At 36.0% G+C, this 12,385-nt stretch overlaps 1 protein-coding gene across 3 annotated transcripts in view; it reads left to right on the top strand.

The window, feature by feature from the left end:
* The window catches only part of LOC110498419 (lysyl oxidase homolog 3B), a 118,549-nt gene that overhangs the window by 5,978 nt on the left and 100,186 nt on the right, over positions 1-12,385 (top strand). For all 3 annotated transcript variants that reach the window (XM_090211732.1, XM_090211731.1, XM_090211733.1), the window contains exons 2-3: positions 4,438-4,771; positions 8,914-9,077. In XM_090211732.1, the coding sequence (XP_090067858.1) occupies positions 4,447-4,771; positions 8,914-9,077 (489 nt within the window). In that variant the 5' untranslated portion in view covers positions 4,438-4,446. The remainder of the gene's footprint in view (positions 1-4,437; positions 4,772-8,913; positions 9,078-12,385) is intronic.

Below are 12,385 nucleotides of genomic sequence, written 5' to 3'. Positions count from 1 at the left end.
AAAATATGCCATTTTTTCAGTCCATTTATATTTTCCAACGGGCCAAAACATTTTTTTTCTCGCCTAAGTAGCCTCTTTTTCACTTCCAAAAATCAAATTAAACCATCTTGTGTTTTGCGAAATGACAACACAATGTCAAATAATTATCATCCAATCACATTAACCGTTACTCTCTCGTGGGAATTCCACTAACGGTCCGTATGGAGCCAATCGTAGCTGCTGCTTATGTTGGTATCTGTACTGATGGCGCAAAAGCCATGACAGGGAGATATAGTGGAGTGGTAACGCGCGTGCAAGCAGTTGCTCCTGACGCCACTTGGGTACACTGCAGCATCCACCGAGAGGCTCTTGGGTACACTGCAGCATCCACCGAGAGGCTCTTGGGTACACTACAGCATCCACCGAGAGGCTCTTGGGTACACTGCAGCATCTACCGAGAGGCTCTTGTTGCCAAGGGAATGCCTGACCGCTTGAAAGGCGTTTTGGACACTACAGTGAAAATTGTTAACTTTGTTAAAGCAAGGCCCCTGAACTCTCGTGTATTTTCTGCACTATGCAATGATATGGGCAGCGACCATGTAACGTTTTGACAACATACAAAGTGTGCTGGTTATCAAGGGGCAAAGTATTAACACATTCTTTTGAATTAAGAGAAGAGATTAAAGTTTTCTTAACTGACCATAATTTTCAGTTTCTCACACGACTGGCCTATCTGGGTGATGTTTTTATCGCCTGAATGATCTGAATCTAAGGATTACAGGAACTCTCTGCAACTATATTCAATGTGCGGGACAAAATTGAGGCGATGATTAAGAAATTGGAGCTCTTCTCTGTCTGCATTAACAAGGACAACACACAGGTCTTTCCATCAAAGTATGAGTTTGTGTGCAAATGAACTCCAGCTTACAGACAATGTCAAATGTGATATAGCGAAGCACCTGAGTGAGTTGGGTGCGCAATTACGCAGGTAATTTCCCGAAACGGATGACACAAACAACTGGATTCGTTATCCCTTTCATGCCCTGCCTCCAGTCCACTTACCGATATCTGAACAAGAGAGCCTCATCGAAATTGCAACAAGCGGTTCTGTGAACATTTTATTTAATCAGAAGCCACTAACAGATTTCCTGATAGGGTTGCACTCAGAGTATCCTGCCTTGGCAAATCGTGCTGTTAAGACACTGATGCCCTTTGCAACTACTTGCCTATGTGAGAGTGGATTCTCGACCCTCACTAGCATGACAACTAAATACAGGCACAGACTGTGTGTGGAAAATGATTAAAGACTGAGACTCTCTCCAATACAACCCAACATTGCAGAGTTACAGTATGTGTATCTTTCAAGCACACCCTTCTCATTAGCCTGTGGTGAGTTATTCACAATTTTAGATGAACAAACAAGGTTTTACATGTAAGATGGTTAAATAAAGAGCAAAATGATTGATTATTATTATTTGTGCCCTGGTCCTATAAGAGCTCTTTGTCACTTCCCACTGTTGGGTTCTGAGAATCTGAAATAGACTTATTCGTGTCACTGAGGGAGAGAGGATAATGTATCAGGGAAAGCGATCACGTGGCAGGCATTGATAAGGGGAGAGAGTCATGGATAAGGGGTGAAGGGGGGAGTCGAGATCAGGTCAGGTCACGTTAAGGGAGTAATAAACGTTTATGGCACGTAATACTTAGTTTCCTGCCTAGCAGTAAAGATACAATGTTTGTACAGATGTGTAGGAGGAGACTCAGCCTAGGAGGAAGGGTTAAATATCAGTGCTTGTGTGAAAATGTTTTGTCTAATGTATTGATCCTCTGGGAAGAATAAACTTGGTTAAACTTTCATAATGTCCTGTGAGCTTTATACTCTGAGAATTAGAACCGAACACCACTCGTCTGGTTGTGACAAAAACTCAAACTCATTATTATGTTTAATAAATGTAGAGTGTGTGTGGCGGGCTTACAATGATGGCAAAAAACAACATTTGAGAGTGTGCTGACCCTGGTGCTAGAGGGGGTACAGCTGACCCTGGTGCTAGAGGGGGTACAGCTGACCCTGGTGCTAGAGGGGGTACAGCTGACCCTGGTGCTAGAGGGGGTACGCAGCTGGAGGTTGAGTGTTTGAAAGGGTACGGGACTTTAACAAGTTTGGGAACCACTGCTCTAGGGCAACGGTGTCTAAATGGAATTCGTATTTGTGGTCCTGGCAACTGGACCTTTTTTGGAACACCATTATTTTTGACTTACTGAGATTTACTGTCAGGGCCCAGGTCTGTACAATCTGTGCAGAAGATCTAGGTGCTGCTGTAGGCTTTCCTTGGTTGGGGACAGAAGCACCAGATCATCAGCAAACGGTGACATTTCACTTCAGATTCTAGTAGGGTGAGGCCCGGTGCTGCAGTCCAATGTTTACCAAAAAAAAATGTAGGCACTGAGCAAATTTCGGGTCTGCTGAGCGCAAACCTGAACAAATGATGTGTCTTCTTGTGCGCATTTACTGTTAACACTGAGGCTGTACCTTCTATAAGTTACAGTTTTACTGTGAACACTGAGGCTGTACCTTCTATAAGTTACAGTTTTACTGTGAACACTGAGGCTGTACCTTCTATAAGTTACAGTTTTACTGTGAACACAGAGGCTGTACCTTCTATAAGTTACAGTTTTACTGTGAACACTGAGGCTGTACCTTCTATAAGTTACAGTTTTACTGTGAACACTGAGGCTGTACCTTCTATAAGTTACAATTTTGCTGTGAACACTGAGGCTGTACCTTCTATAAGTTACAGTTTTACTGTGAACACAGAGGCTGTACCTTCTATAAGTTACAGTTTTACTGTGAACACTGAGGCTGTACCTTCTATAAGTTACAGTTTTACTGTGAACACTGAGGCTGTACCTTCTATAAGTTACAATTTTACTGTGAACACTGAGGCTGTACCTTCTATAAGTTACAGTTTTACTGTGAACACTGAGGCTGTACCTTCTATAAGTTACAGTTTTACTGTGAACACTGAGGCTGTACCTTCTATAAGTTACAGTTTTACTGTGAACACTGAGGCTGTACCTTCTATAAGTTACAGTTTTACTGTGAACACTGAGGCTGTACCTTCTATAAGTTACAGTTTTACTGTGATCACAGAGGCTGTACCTTCTATAAGTTACAGTTTTACTGTGAACACTGAGGCTGTACCTTCTATAAGTTACAGTTTTACTGTGAACACTGAGGCTGTACCTTCTATAAGTTACAGTTTTACTGTGAACACTGAGGCTGTACCTTCTATAAGTTACAGTTTTACTGTGAACTCTGAGGCTGTACCTTCTATAAGTTACAGTTTTACTGTGAACACTGAGGCTGTACCTGCTTTAAGTCACAGTTTTACTGTGAACACTGAGGCTGTACCTGCTTTAAGTTACAGTTTTAACAGTGGTCAAGTAGGCTGCTCTGGCTATTTGATCATAATGTAGGCCTACCAGAGTAGCCTACCATCAAAAACAATGGATAAAATACATCTCATAACATTTTAACATGGAAATAGCTGTTCTATCATTCAGCCTACTGTAGCAGCCGATGTGTGGTGTTCAGTGTAGGACTACATTCCGGGGGACTTTTGGGGGAAAAAACATGCAGGGGTTGTGTTAAAACCTGTTTCAAGATTGTAACAATGGGAAACCACACACTGAGTAAAGGAATAACTAAATGAATTTCTCCATAAATAAAGTAAACACTCACAACAATAATCAGACGAGGCATGAAGGTCAGTAAATTAGGCGTCAACTGCCAACGCCACAACGAAACAACCAAAAGGTACCTGTATGCATGGAGAGAGGAATCTCTTGCTGAATGGGGAAACAGTGACTTTATCCCACAGGTGTACCCCATCAGCAATGCCAACCCTCCCAACTCCGCCCACCTCTCCTACTCCGCCCCACTCTCCTATTCCGCCCACCAATCTGCTACAGGAAGTAAGCACAGCAAAACACAGTAGACAGAGCAGGGAGGGACGACAGTGGTGTTGATGTGAGTCATTACCAGCCACACTTGACATGAACCTGTTTATCCACTTGTCCTTCAGACAAGGAGATGACTGGATGTGTGCCCTCGTTAATTCGTTTATTATATATGCTGAAGTGGGTGCGGCTCAAGCTGCATCTCTGTTTCACCCCCCCCCCCCCCCCCCCGCCCCCAGCCCTGTGGAATTGAATCTGTGTGTTTTTATGTCAATTTTAACCTATTGACCACTCCTGTCCCTCCCAGGGGACCTATTGACCTCTCATGTCCCTCCCAGGGGACCTATTGACCTCTCCTGCCCCTCCCAGAGGACCTATTGACCTCTCCTGCCCCTCCCAGAGGACCTATTGACCTCTCCTGCCCCTCCCAGGGGACCTATTGACCTCTCCTGCCCCTCCTAGGGGACCTATTGACCTCTCCTGTCCCTGCCCCTACAGGTCGGAAAGATGAAAACCTCAAGATGGTGGCAGCAATGTTCAGTCATCAGCTTCCTGTTAGCTGTTTGGCTTCCAGCCTGGATCATGGCCCAGACAACGCCCCCTATCCAGAGCACCACCTCTCCCAAACCCCAGAATGACCGGCTGCAGTTTCGTCTGGTGGGGTACCCCCGGAAGCACAACGAGGGGCGCATCGAGATCTTCTACAAGGGAGAGTGGGGGACCATCTGTGATGATGACTTCTCTCTGTCCAATGCCAACGTCCTCTGTCGCCAGCTGGGCTTCGTTTCTGCTACGGGATGGACTCATAGTGCCAAGTACGGCAAGGGACTAGGTGAGGGACCTACTGCAAAATGGCATGTATCATTATGTTCTGTTTATGTTATTATTTAATATGTTCTGTTCTGTTTATATATTATTATATAATATGTTTTGTTCTGTTTATATATTATTATATAATATGTTCTGTTTATATGTTATTATTTAATATGTTCTGTTTATATATTATTATATAATATGTTCTGTTTATATATTATTATATAATACGTTCTGTTCTGTTTATATATTATTATATAATATGTTCTGTTTATATGTTATTATTTAATATGTTCTGTTTATATATTATTATATAATACGTTCTGTTTATATATTATTATATAATATGTTCTGTTTATATATTATTATATAATATGTTCTGTTTATATATTATTATATAATACGTTCTGTTTATATATTATTATTTAATACGTTCTGTTTATATATTATTATATAATACTTTCTGTTTATATATTGTTATTTAATACTTTCTGTTTATATATTATTATTTAATACTTTCTGTTTATATATTATTATATAATATGTTCTGTTTATATATTATTATTTAATACTTTCTGTTTATATATTATTATATAATATGTTCTGTTTATATATTATTATTTAATACTTTCTGTTTATATATTATTATATAATACGTTCTGTTTATATATTATTATATAATACTTTCTGTTTATATATTATTATATAATACGTTCTGTTTATATATTATTATATAATATGTTCTGTTCTGTTTATATATTATTATTTAATATGTTCTGTTTATATATTATTATTTAATATGTTCTGTTTATATATTATTATATAATACGTTCTGTTTATATATTATTATATAATACGTTCTGTTTATATATTATTATTTAATATGTTCTGTTTATATATTATTATTTAATATGTTCTGTTTATATATTATTATTATTTAATATGTTCTGTTTATATATTATTATATAATACGTTCTGTTCTGTTTATATGTTATTATTTAATACGTTCTGTTTATATATTATTATTTAATATGTTCTGTTTATATATTATTATATAATACGTTCTGTTTATATGTTATTATATAATATGTTCTGTTTATATATTATTATATAATACGTTCTGTTTATATATTATTATTATTTAATATGTTCTGTTTATATATTATTATTATTTAATATGTTCTGTTTATATATTATTATATAATATGTTCTGTTCTGTTTATATATTATTATTTAATATGTTCTGTTTATATATTATTATTATTTAATATGTTCTGTTTATATATTATTATTATTTAATATGTTCTGTTTATATATTATTATTATTTAATATGTTCTGTTCTGTTTATATATTATTATTTAATATGTTCTGTTTATATATTATTATTATTTAATATGTTCTGTTTATATATTATTATTATTTAATATGTTCTGTTTATATATTATTATATAATATGTTCTGTTCTGTTTATATATTATGTTCTGTTCTGTTTATATATTATTATATAATATGTTCTGTTTATATATTATTATTATTTAATATGTTCTGTTTATATATTATTATTATTTAATATGTTCTGTTTATATATTATTATATAATATGTTCTGTTCTGTTTATATATTATGTTCTGTTCTGTTTATATATTATTATATAATATGTTCTGTTTATATATTATTATTATTTAATATGTTCTGTTTATATATTATTATTATTTAATATGTTCTGTTCTGTTTATATATTATTATTTAATATGTTCTGTTCTGTTTATATATTATTATATAATACGTTCTGTTTATATATTATTATTATTTAATATGTTCTGTTTATATATTATTATTATTTAATATGTTCTGTTTATATATTATTATTATTTAATATGTTCTGTTTATATATTATTATTATTTAATATGTTCTGTTTATATATTATTATTATTTAATATGTTCTGTTTATATATTATTATTATTTAATATGTTCTGTTTATATATTATTATATAATATGTTCTGTTCTGTTTATATATTATTATTTAATATGTTCTGTTCTGTTTATATATTATTATTTAATATGTTCTGTTTATATATTATTATTTAATATGTTCTGTTCTGTTTATATATTATTATTTAATATGTTCTGTTTATATATTATTATTTAATATGTTCTGTTTATATATTATTATTATTTAATATGTTCTGTTTATATATTATTATATAATATGTTCTGTTCTGTTTATATATTATGTTCTGTTCTGTTTATATATTATTATATAATACGTTCTGTTTATATTATTATTATTTAATATGTTCTGTTTATATATTATTATTTAATATGTTCTGTTTATATATTCTTATTTAATATGTTCTGTTTATATATTATTATTTAATATGTTCTGTTTATATATTCTTATTTAATATGTTCTGTTTATATATTATTATTTAATATGTTCTGTTTATATATTATTATATAATATGTTCTGTTTATATATTATTATATAATACGTTCTGTTTATATTATTATTATTTAATATGTTCTGTTTATATATTATTATTTAATATGTTCTGTTTATATATTCTTATTTAATATGTTCTGTTTATATATTATTATTTAATATGTTCTGTTTATATATTATTATATAATATGTTCTGTTTATATATTATTATTTAATATGTTCTGTTTATATATTATTATTATTTAATATGTTCTGTTCTGTTCATATATTTTGTTCTGTTCTGTTTATCTATTATTATTTAATACGTTCTGTTTAGATGTTATTATTTAATATGTTCAAATCAAATGTTATTTGTCACATACACATGGTTAGCAGATGTTAATGCGAGTGTAGCGAAATGCTTGTGCTTCTAGTTCCGACAATGCAGTAATAACCAACAAGTAATCTAGCTAACAATTCCAAAACTACTACCTTATAGACAGACACAAGTGTAAGGGGATAAAGAATATGTACATAAAGATATATGAATGAGTGATGGTACAGAGCGGCATAGGCAAGATACAGTAGATGGTATTGAGTGCAGTACATACATATGAGATGAGTATGTAAACAAAGTGGCATAGTTAAAGTGGCTAGTGATACATGTATTACATAAAGATGCAGTAGATGATATAGAGTACAGTATATACATATACATATGAGATGAACATATTCTGTTCTGTTTATATGTTATTTTTTCATATGTTCTGTTCTGTTTATATGTTATTATTTAATATGTTCTGTTTATATTATTATTATTTAATATGTTCTGTTTAAATATTATTATTTAATATGTTCTGTTTATATATTAGATCATATGTTCTGTGTGTATGTTAATATATAATATGTTCTGGTTATATATTATTATTATTTAATATGTTCTGTTAATATATTATTATGTTCTGTTCTGTTTATAGTCTTATGTTCTGTTCTGTCGATATATTATTATATAATATGTTATGTTTATATATTATTATATAATATGTTCTGTTTATATGTTATTATTTAATATGTTCTGTTTATATATTATTATTTAATATGTTCTGTTTATATATTATTATTATTTAATATGTTCTGTTTATATATTATTATATAATACGTTCTGTTTATATATTATTATATAATATGTTCTGTTTATATATTATTATATAATATGTTCTGTTTATATTATTATTATTTAATATGTTCTGTTTATATATTATTATATAATATGTTCTGTTTATATGTTATTATTTAATATGTTCTGTTTAATTATTATTAGTTAATATGTTCTGTTTATTATGATTTAATATGTTCTGTTTATATATTATTATTATTTAATATGTTGTATGTCAGAGCATGGCGTCATGTTAAAGACGTTTTAAACGTTTCCTGTTGAAAAGTGATAAAGTGTTATTTTAGACAACTGCAAACTAGAAGGAGCTTGGCATTCAAGGTGTTGGTCTGATGGAAACTCGTGATCAGCCTCCATCTTGCTTCTTGAGGAACAATAGAGAACTAACGAGGATTCCCCCCCCCCCCCCCCCCCACTTGTGCCATGTCATGAGGATACCTGGACCACCTATTGAGATGTACCTTTAGTTCAGTAAATGAGGTGTTAAATGAGGTGAAAAGGAGAGTGGAGTACCACTGTAAAGTGGTTACTATTAGTGACTGTCTGTCTGCTCTCCATGCAGGGAAGATCTGGCTGGATAATGTGCAGTGTAACGGAGGAGAGAAGAGCATTGAGCTGTGTAAATCCCGGGGTTGGGGCAACAGTGACTGCACACACGATGAGGACGCTGGAGTCGTCTGCAAGGACGAGAGGCTTCCTGGTTTTGTCCACTCCAACATCATCGATGTAAGGCACTAATTGTATTGTCATGCTCAGTAGGTGGGTTGGAGTCAATTCCATTTAAATTCCAGTCAATTCAGGAAGTACATCGAAACCCTAATTCTATTCAATGCTTTTCAATTAGGAACATTTTGAATTGGAATTGCTTTATCCATAGGTCTCTGGTCAAAAGTAGTGCAATATATAAGGATTAGTATGCTATTTGGGATGTTAACAGTGACTAGGCCTACTGATTAATATAACACTGTGTTCTTGGTGGATTAATACGAGTCTATAGGGTTCATATGAGTCAGGGTTCATGGACTTTACATAGGGTCCTGTCTGTCAGGGTTCATAGACTCTACATAGGGTACAGTCTGTCAGGGTTCATAGACTCTACATAGGGTACAGTCTGTCAGGGTTCATAGACTCTACATAGGGTACAGTCTGTCAGGGTTCAAAGACTCTACATAAGGTACAGTCTGTAGGATTATGCAACATTCAGTCTGCTGTCTGTCTGTAGTAAACACTACATTACATGTACTGTAAATAGTACAGTTTATTTATTTATTTAACTAGGCAAGTCAGTTAAGAACAAATTCTTATATGCAATGATCTTTTACCCCGGATAAACCCTAACCCAGATGATGCTGGGCCAATTGGGAGTCCCATAGGGCGCACAATCACGGCCGGTTGTGACACAGCCTGGAATCGAACTAGGGTCTGTAGTGAAGCCTCTTGCACTGAGATGCATTACCTTAGACCGCTGCTCCACTCGGGAGCCAATACATGCTACAGTACATACTACTGTTTCTGGTGGGCTGGAGAGGCTTGTGTTCCTGGAGAGCAACCCTCCTATAGGTTTAAACTCCAACCCTGTTCCTGGAGAGCTACCCTCCTGTAGGATTTAACTCCAACCCTGTTCCTGGAGAGCTACCCTCCTGTAGGTTTAAACTCCAACCCTGTTCCTGGAGAGCAACCCTCCTGTAGGTTTTAACTCTAGCCCTGTTCCTGGAGAGCTACCCTCCTGTAGGTTTTAACTCCAACCCTGTTCCTGGAGAGACACCCTCCTGTAGGTTTTAACTCCAACCCTGTTCCTGGAGAGACACCCTCCTGTAGGTTTTAACTCCAACCCTGTTCCTGGAGAGATACCCTCCTGTAGGTTTTAACTCCAACCCTGTTCCTGGAGAGACACCCTCCTGTAGGTTTTAACTCCAACCCTGTTCCTGGAGAGACACCCTCCTGTAGGTTTTAACTCCGACCCTGTTCCTGTAGAGAAACCCTCCTGTAGGTTAAAACTCCAACCCTGTTCCTTGAGAGCTACCCTCCTGTAGGTTAAAACTCCAACCCTGTTCCTGGAGAGCTACCCTCCTGTAGGTTAAAACTCCAACCCTGTTCCTGGAGAGCAACCCTCCTGTAGGTTAAAACTCCAACCCTGTTTCTGGAGAGCTACCCTCCTGTAGGTTTTAACTCCAACCCTGTTTCTGGAGAGCTACCCTCCTTTAGGTTTTAACCCCGACCCTGTCCCTGGAGAGAAACCCTCCTGTAGTTAAAACTCTGACCCAGTTCCTGGAGAGCTAACCTCCTGTAGGGTTTCAATATATTAGGGTTGGAGAGCTGCCCTCCTTTAGGTTTTAACTCCGACCCTGTTCCTGGAGAGCTACCCTCCTGTAGGGTTTCAATAGATTAGGGTTGGAGAGCTGCCCTCCTGTAGGTTTTTAACTCCGACCCTGTTCGTGGAGAGCTACCCTCCTGTAGGGTTTCAATAGATTAGGGTTGGAGAGCTGCCCTCCTGTAGGTTTTAACTCTGACCCTGTTCCTGGAGAGCTAACCTCCTGTAGGGTTTCAATAGATTAGGGTTGGAGAGCTGCCCTCCTGTAGGTTTTAACTCCGACCCTGTTCCTGGAGAGCTACCCTCCTGTAGGGTTTCAATAGATTAGGGTTGGAGAGCTGCCCTCCTGTAGGTTTTTAACTCCGACCCTGTTCGTGGAGAGCTACCCACCCTCCTGTAGGGTTTCAATAGATTAGGGTTGGAGAGCTGCCCTCCTGTAGGTTTTAACTCCGACCCTGTTCCTGGAGAGCTACCCTCCTGTAGGGTTTCAATAGATTAGGGTTGGAGAGCTGCCCTCCTGTAGATTTTAACTCTGACCCTGTTCCTGGAGAGCTAACCTCCTGTAGGGTTTAAATCGATTAGGGTTGGAGAGCCCTATACCACAGTTTACAATTACACTCTCATAGACCATTCACTATGTTATAACATGGCCGTGTCATAAGTTAACCGCTAGTGAGTGATTGTCCAACACAGTTGTAGTGTTGAACAGCACATAGGTGCCAGACTGCCAGTCTTTTTCCATTTCCTTTTTCCTCTCTCCCTCCCCCTTATTGGACGGTATGAGCTCTCTAAACAAGAGCTTTCTTAAGGGTTGAAGTTTTAATTTTCTTAAACATGGAATTCCTCCACTCCTCAAGCTCCTCCCCCTCCAGCTCCTCCTCCTTCCACCTCCTCCTCCTTCTTATCCTCCGGCTATTGCTTCTCCTGCTCTTCCAGCTCCTCCTCCTCTCTGTGTTCCTGACTCCTCATCTGACCAGTCTGGCGAAAAGACAACAAACCAGGAGTTCAGCCTTCTCCTCTTCCACCCACTCAGTCTGATCTGACTCAATGCAACGCAGCCTGGGAATGAAGAATCCACAGTTACAAACCAGTTAGTTACTATTACTGCTTTTAGTCATGACCAGTTACTATTACTGCCTTTAGTCATGACCAGTTACTATTACTGCCTTTAGTCACGACCAGATACTATTACTGCCTTTAGTCAACCAGATACTATTACTGCCTTTAGTCAACCAGATACTATTACTGCCTTTAGTCAACCAGATACTATTACTGCCTTTAGTCAACCAGTTACTATTACTGCCTTTAGTCAACCAGATACTATTACTGCCTTTAGTCAACCAGATACTATTACTGCCTTTAGTCAACCAGATACTATTACTGCCTTTAGTCAACCAGATACTATTACTGCCTTTAGTCAACCAGATACTATTACTGCCTTTAGTCAACCAGTTACTATTACTGCCTTTAGTCAACCAGTTACTATTACTGCCTTTAGTCAACCAGTTACTATTACTGCCTTTAGTCAACCAGTTACTATTACTGCCTTTAGTCATCCAGATACTATTACTGCCTTTAGTCACGACCAGTTACTATTACTGCCTTTAGTCACGACCAGATACTATTACTGCCTTTAGTCAACCAGATACTATTACTGCCTTTAGTCAACCAGATACTATTACTGCCTTTAGTCAACCAGTTACTATTACTGCCTTTAGTCAAC

Source organism: Oncorhynchus mykiss, chromosome 19, assembly GCF_057628025.1.
Source record: "Oncorhynchus mykiss isolate SJ-2025 chromosome 19, ASM5762802v1, whole genome shotgun sequence".
Lineage (NCBI taxonomy): Eukaryota > Metazoa > Chordata > Actinopteri > Salmoniformes > Salmonidae > Oncorhynchus > Oncorhynchus mykiss.
This window is presented reverse-complemented; position numbering and strand designations above follow the sequence as displayed.